This window comes from Oncorhynchus kisutch, linkage group LG19, assembly GCF_002021735.2.
Source record: "Oncorhynchus kisutch isolate 150728-3 linkage group LG19, Okis_V2, whole genome shotgun sequence".
In the NCBI taxonomy this organism is placed as follows: Eukaryota; Metazoa; Chordata; class Actinopteri; order Salmoniformes; family Salmonidae; genus Oncorhynchus; species Oncorhynchus kisutch.
Genome location: NC_034192.2, coordinates 20,316,432 through 20,333,957, shown reverse-complemented (window position 1 = coordinate 20,333,957; position 17,526 = coordinate 20,316,432). Strand labels below are relative to the sequence as shown.

The following is a 17,526-nucleotide window of genomic DNA, read 5'->3' as shown; positions in this document are numbered from 1 at the left end:
TTGTAGATGACATGGAGCCAGTGGGTTTGGCGACGAGTATGAAGCGAGGGCCAGCCAACGAGAGCGTACAGGTCGCAATGGTGGGTAGTATATGGGGCTTTGGTGATAAAACGGATTGCACTGTGATAGACTGCATCCAATTTGTTGAGTAGGGTATTGGAGGCTATTTTGTAAATGACATCGCCAAAGTCGAGGATTGGTAGGATGGTCAGTTTTACAAGGGTATGTTTGGCAGCATGAGTGAAGGATGCTTTGTTGCGAAATAGGAAGCCAATTCTAGATTTAACTTTGGATTGGAGATGTTTGATATGGGTCTGGAAGGAGAGTTTACAGTCTAACCAGACACCTAAGTATTTGTAGTTGTCCACGTATTCTAAGTCAGAGCCGTCCAGAGTAGTGATGTTGGACAGGCGGGTAGGTGCAGGTAGCGATCGGTTGAAGAGCATGCATTTAGTTTTACTTGTATTTAAGAGCAATTGGAGGCCACGGAAGGAGAGTTGTATGGCATTGAAGCTTGCCTGGAGGGTTGTTAACACAGTGTCCAAAGAAGGGCCGGAAGTATACAGAATGGTGTCGTCTGCGTATAGGTGGATCAGGGACTCACCAGCAGCAAGAGCGACCTCATTGATGTATACAGAGAAGAGAGTCGGTCCAAGAATTGAACCCTGTGGCACCCCCATAGAGACTGCCAGAGGTCCGGACAGCAGACCCTCCGACTTGACACACTGAACTCTATCAGAGAAGTAGTTGCTGAACCAGGCGAGGCAATCATTTGAGAAACCAAGGCTGTCGAGTCTGCCGATGAGGATATGGTGATTGACAGAGTCGAAAGCCTTGGCCAGATCAATGAATACGGCTGCACAGTAATGTTTCTTATCGATGGCGGTTAAGATATCGTTTAGGACCTTGAGCGTGGCTGAGGTGCACCCATGACCAGCTCTGAAACCAGATTGCATAGCAGAGAAGGTATGGTGAGATTCGAAATGGTCGGTAATCTGTTTGTTGACTTGGCTTTCGAAGACCTTAGAAAGGCACGGTAGGATAGATATAGGTCTGTAGCAGTTTGGGTCAAGAGTGTCCCCCCCTTTGAAGAGGGGGATGACCGCAGCTGCTTTCCAATCTTTGGGAATCTCAGACGACACGAAAGAGAGGTTGAACAGGCTAGTAATAGGGGTGGCAACAATTTCGGCAGATAATTTTAGAAAGAAAGGGTCCAGATTGTCTAGCCCGGCTGATTTGTAGGGGTCCAGATTTTGCAGCTCTTTCAGAACATCAGCTGAATGGATTTGGGAGAAGGAGAAATGGGGAAGGCTTGGGCGAGTTGCTGTTGGGGGTGCAGTGCTGTTGTCCGGGGTAGGAGTAGCCAGGTGGAAAGCATGGCCAGCCGTAGAAAAATGCTTATTGAAATTCTCAATTATGGTGGATTTATCAGTGGTGACAGTGTTTCCTATCTTCAGTGCAGTGGGCAGCTGGGAGGAGGTGTTCTTATTCTCCATGGACTTTACAGTGTCCCAGAACTTTTTTGAGTTAGTGTTGCAGGAAGCAAATTTCTGCTTGAAAAAGCTAGCCTTGGCTTTTCTAACTGCCTGTGTATAATGATTTCTAGCTTCCCTGAACAGCTGCATATCACGGGGGCTGTTCGATGCTAATGCAGAACGCCATAGGATGTTTTTGTGTTGGTTAAGGGCAGTCAGGTCTGGGGAGAACCAAGGGCTATATCTGTTCCTGGTTCTAAATTTCTTGAATGGGGCATGTTTATTTAAGATGGTTAGGAAGGCATTTTTAAAAAATATCCAGGCATCCTCTACTGACGGGATGAGATCAATATCCTTCCAGGATACCCCGGCCAGGTCGATTAGAAAGGCCTGCTCGCAGAAGTGTTTCAGGGAGCGTTTTACAGTGATGAGTGGAGGTCGTTTGACCGCTGACCCATTACGGATGCAGGCAATGAGGCAGTGATCGCTGAGATCTTGGTTGAAGACAGCAGAGGTGTATTTAGAGGGGAAGTTGGTTAGGATGATATCTATGAGGGTGCCCGTGTTTAAGGTTTTGGGGAGGTACCTGGTAGGTTCATTGATTACTTGTGTGAGATTGAGGGCATCAAGTTTAGATTGTAGGATGGCTGGGGTGTTAAGCATGTTCCAGTTTAGGTCGCCTAGCAGCACGAACTCTGAAGATAGATGGGGGGCAATCAGTTCACATATGGTGTCCAGAGCACAGCTGGGGGCAGAGGGTGGTCTATAGCAGGCGGCAACGGTGAGAGACTTGTTTTTAGAGAGGTGGATTTTTAAAAGTAGAAGTTCAAATTGTTTGGGTACAGACCTGGATAGTAGGACAGAACTCTGCAGGCTATCTTTGCAGTAGATTGCAACACCGCCCCCTTTGGCAGTTCTATCTTGTCTGAAAATGTTGTAGTTTGGAATTAAAACTTCAGAATTTTTGGTGGTCTTCCTAAGCCAGGATTCAGACACAGCTAGAACATCCGGGTTGGCAGAGTGTGCTAAAGCAGTGAATAGAACAAACTTAGGGAGGAGGCTTCTAATGTTAACATGCATGAAACCAAGGCTATTACGGTTACAGAAGTCGTCAAAAGAGAGCGCCTGGGGAATAGGAGTGGAGCTAGGCACTGCAGGGCCTGGATTCACCTCTACATCGCCAGAGGAACATAGGAGGAGTAGAATAAGGGTACGGCTAAAAGCTATGAGAATTGGTCGTCTAGAACGTCTGGAACATAGAGTAAAAGGAGGTTTCTGGGGGCGATAAAATAGCATCAAGGTATAATGTACAGACAAATGTATGGCAGGATGTGAATACAGTGGAGGTAAACCTAGGTATTGAGTGATGAAGAGAGAGATATTGTCTCTAGAAACATCGTTGAAACCAGGAGATGTCATTGCATGTGTGGGTGGTGGAACTAATAGGTTGGATAAGGTATAGTGAGCAGGACTAGAGGCTCTACAGTGAAATAAGCCAATAAACACTAACCAGAACAGAAATGGACAAGACATATTGACATTAAGGATAGGCATGCTTAGTCGAGTGATCAAAAGGGTCCGGTGAGTGGAGAGGTTGGTACCCACCTCTCTGTGTTCTGTGCTTTCAGAGCAGTCAGTTGTTTCTTCTGGAGAAGCTCTTTCCTCTTCTTGTCACTCCAGAATGTACTAGCTTTATTCTTCTAAAGGGGATAACAAACGGCTGTCAGATTTATTGAATTATTCTTCTGCAATATCTTCATGGGAGGGACAGAAAAGAAAAGGGAAGGATTTTAGCTGAGCTCACCTTGTACTCCATGATGGAGGAGGAGTACTTCTTCAGTTCTTTCCCTGAGGTTGATCTGTCCCCTGGGCCCTTCTTAGGCCCTGTCAGTCCCTCATCCCTCCTGTCACACACACACACATACCACATCACATACAGTTGGGTTCTGAGTCTGACCCCGCAAGTGTTTGTCCTGGTCTGTCACTGGTCTGTCACTTGGTATATATAAATCAGAGCCCTAAAACAACAACAACATACTGTACATCATTCTTTAAACTCTTAAATGTAACTAAAGATAATCAAAAATGTAATCTACGTAATCCCCAAAAGTAATTATTTATCATGAGGGCCATAAAGTGGGGACTGTGAAGAGACACACACAAGCGACAGCACACGCACTCTAAACACACCTACACTGTAATATTGTTGTATGGTGGTACTATACATTTTGTATTGTAGATATTTAGTGGTGTAATAATGTTATATGATGTACTGTTTTAACATTTGTACTGTTTTATCTGTTGTTTTACAGTACCAGTCAAAAGTTGGACACACCTACTCATTCAACGGTTTTTCTTAATTTTTTACTATTTTCTACATTGTAGAATAATAGTGAAGACATAACACATATGGACTCATGTAGTAACCAAAAAAGTGTTAAACAAATCAAAATATGTTTTATATTTGAAATTCTCCAAAGTAGCCACCCTTTGCACACTCTTGACATGACACGGTAGGGGTGGTATACAGAAGATAGCCCATATTATGACAAGAACAGCTCAAATAAGCGACAGTCCACCATTACTTTAAGACATGAAATTTGAAGAATTTCGAAAGTTTCTTCAAGTGCAGTCACAAAAATCTAACAAGTCTGTAGAAAATAGTAAAAATAAAGAAAATCCCTGCAATGAGTAGGTGTCTCAAAAACTTTTGACTGGAACTGTATATGTAATGTAAATGCCTTGTGTTTGGACACCAGGAAGAGAAGCTGCTGCCTTTCCAGCAGCTAATGGGGATCCTTAATAAATACAAATACATAATAACTAGTAATGCTGCAAACTCCAAGAAAGGTTAAAATCTCACCTTTCTGGTAAAAATAGTTATACATTGCTGAGGTGTAGTCACTTTTGAGCTCAAGTACACAGCAGAAATATAATGAAAATATGAAATGTTTAATATGATGTATTTCATATTCAACAAAACTGTATGGTTTGAAATGACTTATATTTGATACACTGCCGATTTTGCAGGTTTTCCTACTTACAAAGCATGTAGAGGTCCAGAAAATCACATTGTATGATTTTTAAGTAATTTATTTGCATTTTATTGCATGACATAAGTATTTGATCACCTACCAACCAGTAAGAATTCCGGCTCTCGCAGACCTGTTAGTTTTTCTTTAAGAAGCCCTCCTGTTCTCCACTCATTACCTGTATTAACTGCACCTGCTTGAACACGTTACCTGTATTAAAGACACCTGTTCACACACCCAATCAAACAGACTCCAACCTCTCCACAATGGCCAAGACTAGGGTGTCAGGTAGGGTGGTGGTGATATGATCCTTGACTAGTCTCTCAAAGCACTTCATGATGACGGAAGTGAGTGCTACATTTAGTCATTTATCTCAGATACCTTAGCTTTCTTGGGAACAGGAACAATGGTAGCCATCTTGAAGCATGTGGGAACAGCAGACTGGGATAAGGATTGATTGAATATGTCCGTAAACACACCAGCCAGCTAGTCTGCGCATGTGCTGAGGACACGGCTGGGGATGCTGTCTGGGCCTGCAGCCTTGCGGGGGTTAACACGTTTAAATGTTTTACTCATGTTGGCTGCAGTGAAGGAGAGCCCGCAAGTTTTGGTAGGGGGCCGTGTCAGTGGCACTGTATTGTCCTCAAAGCGAGCAAAGAAGTTGTTTAGTTTGTCTGGGAGCGAGACATCATGGTCCATAGACCCTGCCACATACCTCTTGTGTCATTGCCATTGAATTGCGACTCTACTTTGTCTCTATACTGGCGCTTAGCTTGTTTGATTACCATGCGGAGGGAATAGCTACACTGTTTGTATTCGGTCATGTTTCGCGCATGGTTCGCGCTTCAGTTTAGCGCGACTGCTGCCATCAATCTACGGTTTCTGGTTGGGGAATGTTTTAATAGACGCTGTACAACATCACCGATGCACTTGCTAATAAACTCGCTCACCGAATCAGCGTATTCATCAATGTAGTGGTTCGACGCTATCCGGAACATATCCCAGTCCACGTGATCAAAGCAATCTTGAAGCGTGGAATCCGATTGGTCGGACTAGCATTGAACAGACCTGAGCACGAGTGCTTCCGTTTTTAGTTTCTGTCTATAGGCTGCGAGCAACAAAATGGAGCCATGGTCAGCTTTTCCGAAAGGAGGGCGGGGAGGGCTTTATATGCGTCGCGGAAGTTAGAATAACAATGATCTAGGGTTTTACCAGCCCAGGTCGCGCAATCGATATGCTGATAAAATTTAGGGAGTCTTGTTTTCAGAATAGCCTTGTTAAAATCCCCAGCTACAATAAATGTAACCTCAGGATATGTGGTTTCCAGTTTACATAGAGTCCAATAAAAAAAATTCAGGGCCGTCGAGGTGTCTGCTTGGGGGTATACACACGGCTGTGATTATGATTGAAGAGGATTCTCTTAGTAGATAATGCGGTTGGCATTTGATTGTGAGGAATTCTAAGTCAGGTGAACAAAAGGACTTGAGTTCCTGTATGTTGTTATGATCACACCACGTCTCGTTAATCAAAAGGCATACACCCCACCCTTCTTCTTACCAGAGAGATGCTTGTTTCTGTCGGCGCGATGCGTGAAGAAACCAGGTGGCTGTACCAACTCCGATAGCGTGTCTCGAGTGAGCCATGTTTCCGTGAAACAAAGAACGTTACAGTCTCTGATGTCTCTCTGGAAGGCAACCCTTGCTCGGATTTCGTCTACCTTGTTGTCAAGAGACTGGATATTGGCGAGTAGTATGCTCGAGAGCGGTGCGCGATGTGCCTGTCTACGGAGCCTGACCAGAAGACCGCGCCGTCTGCCCCTTCTGCGGCGCGGTTGTTTTGGGTCGCCGGCTGGGATCCGATCCATTGTCCTGGGTGGTGGGCCAAACAGAGGATCCGCTTCGGGAAAGTCGTATTTGTGACGCTCAATGCACTGCAAGTCCTGCCTCTCAAATCTCCTCTTTGGTTTTTAGCATATACTCACGTGCCATCTCCTCACTGGTTTTAGGAGCACATACCCACGTGGGTGATTGAAAGATGAACTGACGTCCACACTCCAGTCAGTAACGCACCGTAAAGTTGGTACCCAACCTCCATATAAAGTCCAAAGAAGTAAAAAAGAATGCTGTAGAAGGAGGAGAGATGACGAGAAAGGAATTCGGTTTACCGTTTTATCTGTGTATTAATTGTCGCAGTAGAGGACTTTCAGGTAAAATAACAACCAAATGTTTATATCCCAGGACTAGCTAGCTAAATAAATGCTTAATGCTTTTCGACCTGTCCCCAAATTAATATAATTGGTTCAGTTTGTTATGATATTTCAACCTGCGTGTCCTGATCGTGTCTGGTGTGGGAGTACAAAATCAACACGGGCATTATGGAGCACGCAGGGGTGCGAGCGGTTTGGTCAGCTTGTCAGTGTTAGGGAAAATATATCTAAACTAGGAAGTCGCCTTTCATCTCATGTTAATACTGTCTGTCTATGGCAAACAGAAAGTGTTTTTTTGCTTAAAATATATTAATTATTTTAGATTACTGGCTATTAATTTATCTCTGAATGTGTTACGATGACGAAACCACTCTCTCCTGCTGCGTTAGTTGTTAGTTAGAGTTCAGTCAGGAGTTGATGGACAGTCGGTAGAGCAAATGAAATGATAGGAGGGACAGCCCAGCTTCAAGTGGTGTCAGATTTCACATCCTGCTACACACAGGCAGAAGAGACATACTCCTGTGTCTGTGTGAATCCTACCGTGTCCACAGATTGATTTATAAGCAAAAATGTCTGTCAGAACCACGCAAGTCCACTAAACTGGTCCACAGAGGTCGACGCAGGTCCACTAACTAAAATGTGATAATAGTACTTAGAGGCCGGTACTATACAGTACCTGCTAAGCCAGCCAAATATGTCGTGTCCCCACTGCAGGACCAGCTCTAGATGGTCTGCCTGCATGGTCCTCTGGAGCAGCAGCACAGCAAACTCCATGAAGCACGCCTTGCGCTTGAACTTCATCACTGAAACACAGGCCAAATACTCATTGATCATACAGTACAGACAGACACATACACAAAGTGCCTTCAGAAAGTATTCATACCCCTTGACTTATTCAATATTTTGTTGTGTTACAGCCTACATATATTTTTTCTCAAAAGGTGAAAACATGTTTATAGAAATCTTTACACATTCATTGAAAATAAAATATAGAAATATCAAATATACATAAGTATTCATATCCCTGAGTCAATACATGTTAGGATCACCTTTGGCAGCGATTACAGCTGTGATTATTTCTGGGTAAGTCTCTAAGAGCTTTGCACACCTTGGATTGTACAATATTTGCACTATTATTGAAAAAATGTAATCTTTGTCCAATTGCTTGTTGACCATTGCTAGACAGATCATTTTTAAGTCTTGCCATAGATTTTCAAGCCAATTTGACTCAAAACTGTAACTAGGCCACTCAGGAACATTCAAGTAGGTCTTGGTAAGCAATTCCAGTATATATTTGCCCTTGTGTTTTAGGTTATTGTCCTGCTGAAAGGTGAATTTGTCTCCCAGTGTCTGTTGGAAAGCAGACTGAACCAGCTTTTCCTCTAGGATTTGCTTGTGCTTAGCTCTATTCCATTTCTTTTTATCCTAAAACACTCCCTTGTCCTTGCTGATGACAAGCATATAAAATGAAGAAAACGTCAAGGGCTGTGAATACTTTCTGAAGGCACTAAACACCTAGGGAAGACAGGTACAGTAAACACAGAGGGAAGACAGAGATAGGGTTAATAAATACGTACAATCTTTGAAAGCAGCCTTCAGAGGGCTGTTGGTGACGATGGGGTACAGCAGAATGGGGTCCTCCTGTCCAGTCAGTTCATGAGCATGGGCCACCGCTAAGAATAATGTAGAAGAGAAGAGAATATAATAGAATCAATCCATATTCAATGATACATATACAGTGGGGCAAAAAAGTATTTAGTCAGCCAACAATTGTGCAAGTTCTCCCACTTAAAAAGATGAGAGAGGCCTGTAATTTTCATCATAGGTACACTTCAACTATGACAGACAAAATGAGAAAAAGAAATCCAGAAAATCACATTGTAGGATTTGTAATTAATTTATTTGCAAATTATGGTGGAAAATAAGTATTTGGTCACCTACAAATAAGCAAGATTTCTGGCTCTTACACACCTGTAACTTCTTCTTTAAGAGGCTCCTCTGTCCTCCACTCGTTACCTGTATTAATGGCACCTGTTTGAACTTGTTATCAGTATAAAAGACACCTGTCCACAACCTCAAACAGTCCCACTCCAAACTCCACTATGGCCAAGACCAAAGAGCTGTCAAAGGACACCAGAAACAAAATTGTAGACCTCCACCAGGCTGGGAAGACTGAATCTGCAATAGGTAAGCAGCTTGGTTTGAAGAAATCAACTGTGGGAGCGAATATTAGGAAATGGAAGACATACAAGACCACTGATAATCTCCCTCGATCTGGGGCTCCACGCAAGATCTCACCCCGTGGGGTCAAAATTATCACAAGAACGGTGAGCAAAAATCCCAGAACCACACGGGGGGACCTAGTGAATGACCTGCAGAGAGCTGGGACCAAAGTAACAAAGCCTCCCATCAGTAACACACTACGCCGCCAGGGACTCAAATCCTGCAGTGCCAGACGTGTCTCCCTGCTTAAGCCAGTACATGTCCAGGCCCATCTGAAGTTTGCTAGAGAGCATTTGGATGATCCAGAAGAAGATTGGGAGAATGTCATATGGTCAGATGAAACCAAAATATTACTTTTTGGAGGACAAAGAATGCTGAGTTGCATCCAAAGAACACCATACCTACTGTGAAGCATGGGGGTGGAAACATCATGCTTTGGGGCTGTTTTTATGCAAAGGGCCAAGGACGACTGATCCGTGTAAAGGAAAGAATGAATGGGGCCATGTATTGTGAGATTTTGAGTGAAAACCTCCTTCCATCAGCAAGGGCATTGAAGATGAAACGTGGCTGGGTCTTTCAGCATGACAAGGATCCCAAACACACCGCCCGGGCAACAAAGGAGTGGCTTCTTAAGAAGCATTTCAAGGTTCTGGAGTGGCCTAGCCAGTCTCCAGATCTCAACCCCATAGAAAATCTTTGGAGGGAGTTGAATGTCCGTGTTGCCGGGCAACAGCCCCAAAACATCACTGCTCTAGAGGAGATCTGCATGGAGGAATGGGCCAAAATACCAGCAACAGTGTGTGAAAACCTTGTGAAGACTTGTGTGATTTTCTGGATTTTTTTTCTTCATTTTGTCTGTCATAGTTGAAGTGTACCTATGATGAAAATTACAGGCCTCTCTCATCTTTTTAAGTGGGAGAACTTGCACAATTGGTGGCTGACTAAATACTTTTTTGCCCCACTGTATAATAGAATATTGCCAATCAACAACAGTTGATAGTAATTTGTTTTAATGTCTACAATGTTACAAACAGGACAGTTAGCACAGGACAGTACAGCAAAGGCCTGTAGTATCTCATACCCCTGCTCCAGGCTGAGCTGTCATGCAGCATGAAGGTTCCAGTCCTCTTGTTCTTCATGGCACTGCCCTCCAGAGCCTTCATCTGTTCATTCTGCTCCTCCTCTCCCTGGATGCTGCCTGCCTTCTTCATCAACTTCTCAATCCGGTCATACGCACACACACACACACACACACACACACACACACACACACACACACACACACACACACACACACACAGACACCAAGGTTTCCATTAGCCGGCTTTTGCCCCCCCCCCCCCCACAAAAAAAGGTGTCTGGGAGAAGAAAACAAATCCCATTGTGAAGTAATGCATTTTAGCCTATCCATACCAGTAGATGTAACGCAAGATGCAAATAGTCTGGATAGCAATGCAAATAGTCTGGATAGCCCATTGATTAGCTGTTCAGGAGTCTCATGGCTTGGGGTAGAAGCTGTTAAGAAGCCTTTTGGACCTAGACTTGGCGCTCCAGTACCTGCTACCGCTCCAGCGCGGTAGCAGAGAGAACAGTCCATGACTAGGGTGACTGGAGTCTTTGACAATTTTTAGGGCCTTCCTCTGACACCGCCTGGTAAAGAAGTCCTGGATGGCAGGAAGCTTGGCCCCAGTGATGTACTGGGCCGTACGCACTACCCTCTGAAGTGCTTTGCGGTCGGAGGCCGAGCAGTTGCCATACCAGGCAGTGATGCAACCAGTATGCTCGTCCCCTCTTCACGACTGTCGTAGTGTGTTTGGACCATGTTAGTTTGTTGGTGATGTGGACACCAAGGAACTTGAAGCTCTCAACCTGCTCCACTGCAGTCCCGTCGATGAGAATGGGGGCGTGCTAGGTCCTCCTTTTCCTGTAGTCCACAATCATCTCCTTTGTCTTGTTTACATTGAGGGAGAGGTTGTGGCACCACACGGCCAGGTCTCTGACCTCCTCCCTATAGGCTGTCTCTTCGTTGTTGGTGATCAGGCCTACCACTGTTTTGTCTTCAGCAAACTTGATAATGGTGTTGGAGTAGTGCCTGGCCATGCAATCATGAGTGAACAGGGAGTACAGGAGGGGAATGAGCAAGTACCCCTGAGGGGCCCCCGTGTTGAGGATCAGCGTGTTACCTACCCTTACCACCTGGGTCAGCCCGTCAGGAAGTCCAGGATCCATTTGCAGAGGGAGGTGTTTAGTCCCAAGCTTAGTGATGAGCTTTGAGGGCACTGTGATGTTGAACGCTGAGCTGTAGTCAATGGGAAAGGGCAGTGTTGAGTGCAAGAGACCGCATCATCTGTGGATCTGTTGGGGCGGTATGCAAATTGGGTCTAGGGTTTCTGGGATAGCGGTGTTGATGTGAGCCATGACCAGACTTTCTGTAGTCTGTAGTCATTTAGGCAGGTTACCTTAGTGTTCTTGGGAACAGGGTCTATGGTGGTCTGCTTGAAACATGTTGGTATTACAGACTCCATTAGGGACAGGTTGAAAATGTCAGTGAAGACACTTGCTAGGAGTACACGTCCTAGTAATCCATCTGGCCCTGCGGCCTTGTGAATGTTGACCTGTTTAAAGATCTTACCCACATCGGCTACGGAGAGCGTGATCACACAATCGTCTGGAACAGCTGATGCTCTCATGCTTGCTTTAAGTGTTACTTGCCTTGAAGCAAGCATAGAATAATTTGGCTTGTCTGGTAGGCTCATGTCACTGGGAAGCTCACGGCTGTGCTTCCCTTTGCAGTCTGTAATAGTTTGCAAGCCCTGCCACATCCGACGAGCATCGGAGACAGTGTAGTACGATTCAATCTTAGTCCTGTATTGACACTTTGCCTGTTTTATGGTTCGTCGGAAGGCATAGCAGGATTTCTTATAAGCTTCCGGGTTAGAGTCCCGCTCCTCGAAAGTGGCAGCTCTACCAATTAGCTCAGTGAGGATGTTGCCTGTAAACCATGGCTTCTGGTTGTATGTACGTACAGTCACTGTGGGGACGATGTCATCGATGCACTTATTGATGAGGCCAGTGACTAATGTGGTGTACTCCTCAATGCCATCGGAAGAATCCCGGAACATATTCCAGTCTGTGCTAGCAAAACAGTCCTGTAGGACTCTGCTTCATCTGACCACTTTCTTATTGACCGAGTCACTGTTGCTTCCTGTTTGAGTTTTTGCTTGTAAGCAAGAATCAGGAGGATAGCATTATGGTCAAATTTGCCAAATGGAGGGCAAGGGAGAGCTTTGTACGTGTCTCTGTGTGTGGAATAAAGGTAGTCTAGAGTTTTTTTCCCCCTCTGGTTGCACATTTAACATACTGGTAGAAATTAGGTAAAACTGATTTGAGTTTCCCTGCATTAAGGTCCCCGGTCACTAGGAGCGCCACCTCTGGATGAACGTTTTCCTGCTTGCTTATGGCCGTAAACAGCTCATTGAGTGTGGTCTTAGTGCGAGCATCGGTTTGTGGTGGTATATAAACACCTACGAAAAATACAGATGAAAACGATCTTGGTAAATAGTGTGGTCTACAGCTTATCATGAGATACTCTACCTCAGGCGAGCAAAACCTTGAGACTTTCTTAGATTTCATGCACCAGCTGTTGTTTACAAATATACATAGACCGCCACCCCTTGTCTTTACCAGAGGCTGCTGTTCTATCCTGCCGAATAAGCTTAAAACCCGACAGCTGTACGTTATTCATGTCGTCGTTCAGCCACGACTCAGTGAAATATAAGATATTACAGTTTTTAATGTCCCATTGGTAGGAAATACGTGATCATAGTTTGTCTATTTTATTATCGATTGATTTTACGTTGGCTAATAGGACCGATGGTAAAGGTAGATTACCCTCTCGGCGACAGATCCTTACAAGGCACCCGGACCTTCGTCCTCGATACCTCCGTCTCTTTCTCCTGTGAATAACGGGGAAGAGGGCCTTGTCGGGCGTCTGAGGTAAATCCTTCCCGTCCGACTCGATGAAGAAAAAGTATTCCTCCAGTACGGGGTGGGTAATCGCTGTCCTGATATGTAGAAGCTCTTTTCGATCATAAGACATGGTGGCAGAAACATTATGTACAAAGTAAGTTACAAATAACGCGAAAAAACATACAGTGGTTGCTCAACTAAAAGTTTGAATTATGCTGCGGGATTTAGAGGTAATTTGTGGTTTAGTACGGTACTCTGAGTCATTACTTCTTTGCTCCAGACCAGCGCAAGGGGGAGTTAGAGCACTGATTATGCTTTTGGGTCCCAAGGTGCTACTGTGTCGCTAACTGACAATGAATGGGTGACATAAACCAATGATAATTGTGCATGACTTCAAAATTGAATTTCAATGAACTGAATGATGAGGATGAAGAAGGTGATTGAATTTAGAACAATAGTGTTAGAATTGCTATTCCTCTGTCCTGCACATGCACACCCGGTAAGATACACTTATTTAATTTGTTACTACTCGTCAGTATTACTTACTAATAAAACTGTTGTTACACTAAGGTTTTTATTCTAAGAGAAACATAGACTACAATTAGGGTGTGGAAATGTTAGGATTATTTTGCTATTACTGTAGTACTGTAGCCTACTCCCGACCGGTCACATTGTACAGCGGCCGAGCGGCGCAAAGTTCTAAGACACTGCATCACTGCGTTTCTACAGGTGCTGGTTCAATACCTGTGCCGGCCGTACACACTAAAATGCCCTTTTCTCAAAAGTGATTTTTCAAGTGTATCAGCTTCCAAAGCAGAATTACTTTCCGATTGTTCCTCAAAAATGCAGTGTATGATATACCATGATGTAGCGACTCAGAGCTACTTTTTACCAATGTTAAAAACCCAATTTCAAATGTTGCTACATAAATCCAGGTGGTGAGTCACAATTTCTTACATGATCAGTAAATTAAACTGCTGCTGGTTAAATGTCCGGAAGTCCTGACACACACACAAAGCGAAGAGCACAATCCTCAATGTGACATACAGTACCAGTCAAAGGTTTGGACCCACGTACTCATTCCAGGCTTTTTCTTTATTTTTTTTACTATTTTCTGCATTGCAAAATAATAGAAGACATCAACTATGAAATAACACATATGGAATCATGTAGTAACCAAAGAAGTGCTAAATAAATCCAAACAAATTTTATATTTGAGATTCTTTAAAGTAGCCACCCTTCGCCTTGATGACAGCTTTGCACACGCTTGGCAATATCTCAACCAGCTTCATTATATATTCACCTGGAATGCATTTCAATGAACAGGTGTGCCTTGTTAAAAGTTCCTTTGTGGAATTTCTCTCCTTCTGAATGCGTTTGAGCCATTCAGAACTCGCTTGGGCCAAGAAACACGAGCAATGGACATTAGACCGGTGGAAATCTGTCCTTTGGTCTGATGAGTCCAAATGAGAGATTTTTGGTTCCAACCGCAGTGTCTTTGTGAGACGCAGAGTAGGTGAAAGGATGATCTCGGCATGTGTGGTTCCCACCGTGAAGCATGGAGGAGGAGCTGTGATGGTATGAGGGTGCTTTGCTGGTAACACTGTCAACAATTTATTTAGAATTTTAAGGCACACTTAACCAGCATGGCTACTACAACATTCTGCAGTGTTACGCCATCCCATCTGGTTTGCGCTTAGTGGGACTATCATTTGGTTTTCAACAGGACAATGACCCAACACACCTCCAGGCTGTGTAAGGGCTATTTGACCAAGAAGGAGAGTGATGGAGTGCTGCATCAGATGACCTGGCCTCCACAATCACCCAACCTCAACCCAATTGAGATGGTTTGGGATGAGTTGGACCGCAGAGTGAAGGAAAAGCAGCCAACAAGTGCTCAGCATATGTGGAAACTCCTTCAAGACTATTTGGAAAAGCATTCCAGGTGAAGCTGGTTGAGAGAATACCAAGCATGTGCAAAGCTGTCATCAAGGCAAAAGGTGGGTACTTTGAAGAATCTCAAATATAAAATATATTTTGATTTGTTAAAGACTTTTTTGGTTACTACATGATTCCATATGTGTTATTTCATAGTTGATGTCTTCATTATTATTCTACAATGTAGAAAATAGTAAAAAATAAAGAAAAACCCTTGAATGAGTAGGTGTCCAAACTTTTGACTGGTACTGAACAACGTGAGGCTATTTGATGAGTTTCCAAGTATAGGTTTTTTTTCTGTAGTGATGCTTTGACTCCTCTGCTTCATTTAGACAACATGGTAATTAACAGACAAAACACACTATTGATGTGTGTAACAGGGGCTTAAGTGTGGGACGTTAAAATAGTAATGGGGCCACTCAAGCCTTGTCACGTCTGTGTGAGATTTTGAATCTGACAACTGACTAGTAGTAGACCATGTCTCTTTGCAAGCAGTTGAAGCCAACTACCAACTAACATTGAAAAACAACCGAGCTCGTGAACAAAACAAAGTAAATAGCCAAGAAACACGAGGACAAAGTCTCACTTTGTAGGCTTTCGAGTAAATTATACCAACTTTTATGCCTGTGCGCAGCGCCTCCAAAAATGTATCTATCAGCACTTCACTCACAGCGCACAGCTCACCAGCCAGTCATTGATGCTGCGCGAGGTGGGATATAGGATACTTATTTCTATGAAACAAAACTGCAGAAATACATTGAAAACAGCTACTTCATTTTATAAATTGCAACTCGCAAGTGCTCATACTTGACTTCTGACTCTATTTTTATTAGCAAATGCGAATGTAATGCTCACAATGTAAAGCCCTGCAAATTGACCACCCGCCAACGTGGCTGGTGGAACAGACATTCTTAACTACCAATACCAAAATCTACCGGCATTTGGCGGGTGTTAATTTTATGCCCTACTTGGGCTGTAAATGGAGGTGTGCTTTGATGAGTAATTGATTAAAAGGCAGTATAGGTTACAGTGCAGTACATACCCCGTCTGGCTCCACTGGAAGGGGCTTACTGGGTCCCTGCACGGTCTCCAGGATATCACGGAGGACTTTCTTTCCCTGTTCGATCACTGTTGCTGCCAAACGGTGCTTCTCCAGGGTGCGAAGGGCCTATGGGTTAGTAGAAGACTGGTCTTAATAGATCTACATGTATGGAACTCATACACACACACTGAGTTAAAACCTTTTCCAGCTCTCCCTCTTTGGTTGGTATATAGCTCAAAGGCCCAAAACGGAACACACAGCCGTATCCTTACAAACACTTTGGGCGGCTGCGCAAAATCTTCTTCAGCTCTTCCTCTTTTTCACACACATACACACACTACAGTTTAATAGCGGGATCCGGGTTACCGAGATGCCCAGAGAATTCCTGCCCAAACCCATTCTCGATTCCAGAGATAAATAAGGGCGAGAAACCAGTAAATTATAATAAATAATTTTTTTAAACAGTGTGACGTGAAATGGCACTGTTAAATTATATGAAATGTCTAAATCTGGCTTATCTACAGCCATCTCTGCTATCTGCATGGTCAATCATATTCCTGTAAAGCTTAGAGAGGGTTTCATGAATACACCGGAGAAATATGTTTCTACTGGTGTTTTCGCCCAAGATGTTAGTGACCATTGCCCAGTTGTTTGTGTTAGAGATACAAAAATCGAGTTACAAAAATCTAAGCCTCGTGTCATCACAAAGAGGAACTTTAAAAACTTCAGTGAACAGGCTTTTCTTTTACATTATCTTTATTATAGTGACCTTGATTGAATTTCAGCTATCCCTGAATCTGATTTAGCTTTGAGCCTCTTTGCATATGTCTTCAATACTATTGTGGATAATCGTACTCCCTTCATAAAATAAAGGGTTAAAGGTAGATGGAATGTCTGGTACACTCCGGAATTATCAGAAGTTATTCAATAAGAGATGATGCTTGGGTCAAGGCTTAGGCTTGGACCGGCAAGCTTTTAAGCAACTGAGGAATCATTGTTTAAGACAAATCAGAAATGCAAAATCTGATTAACCACTTTCAGATTGTAATGGGAACCCAGCTAAAGTCTGGAAAACTGTCAAATTCCTTTAGGGTTCTACTTCCTCCTCTCTGACACAACAAATTCATTCAGCCTCATTAGGGAAAATATGCCATCATTGATGCCTTTAATCACCATTTTATTTCAGTGGGCTATCTCTCTTTGAAATAACTTCTAAGCCTATTCACAGTGATATAAGGCTAGATGCTGATAGGGGAAACTTTCTGAATGATCAAATAAATAATTTTTCTTTTAGGCTATTTATAGAAAAAGAAGTCCTGGATGCTTTACTAGCAATAGACAACAACTGGATCCTGGTCTGCTTAAGTGTGCAGCGCCCATCATAGTTGGCTCAATAACACACTTTTTTACTTAACATTGTTATCGGGAAATATTCCAAAAGTATAGAAATCAGCTCTAGGATAGTAGTGATCTTAATAATTATCACCCCATTTCAAGGCATCCTTGTCTAACTAAGATTCTAGAATACTTGGTAAATGTACAACTTTGCTATTTTTTTTATCATAGAAATGTATTTTGAATGTCAACCAATCAGGGTTTAGTCCTGGGCATAGCACTGTTACAGCAACCACTTTAGTTGTT

General features: G+C 43.4%; 1 protein-coding gene across 1 annotated transcript in view; it reads right to left on the bottom strand.

Annotated features, from left to right (window-relative positions):
* cfap54 (cilia and flagella associated 54) overlaps positions 1-17,526 on the bottom strand; it is a 139,623-nt gene that overhangs the window by 83,093 nt on the left and 39,004 nt on the right. Inside the window, exons 26-31 of the mRNA XM_020452271.2 lie at positions 15,886-16,011; positions 10,018-10,150; positions 8,291-8,386; positions 7,390-7,516; positions 3,280-3,379; positions 3,081-3,175 (exon numbers count right to left, since the gene is read on the bottom strand). Of these exons, the coding sequence (XP_020307860.2) occupies positions 3,081-3,175; positions 3,280-3,379; positions 7,390-7,516; positions 8,291-8,386; positions 10,018-10,150; positions 15,886-16,011 (677 nt within the window). The remainder of the gene's footprint in view (positions 1-3,080; positions 3,176-3,279; positions 3,380-7,389; positions 7,517-8,290; positions 8,387-10,017; positions 10,151-15,885; positions 16,012-17,526) is intronic.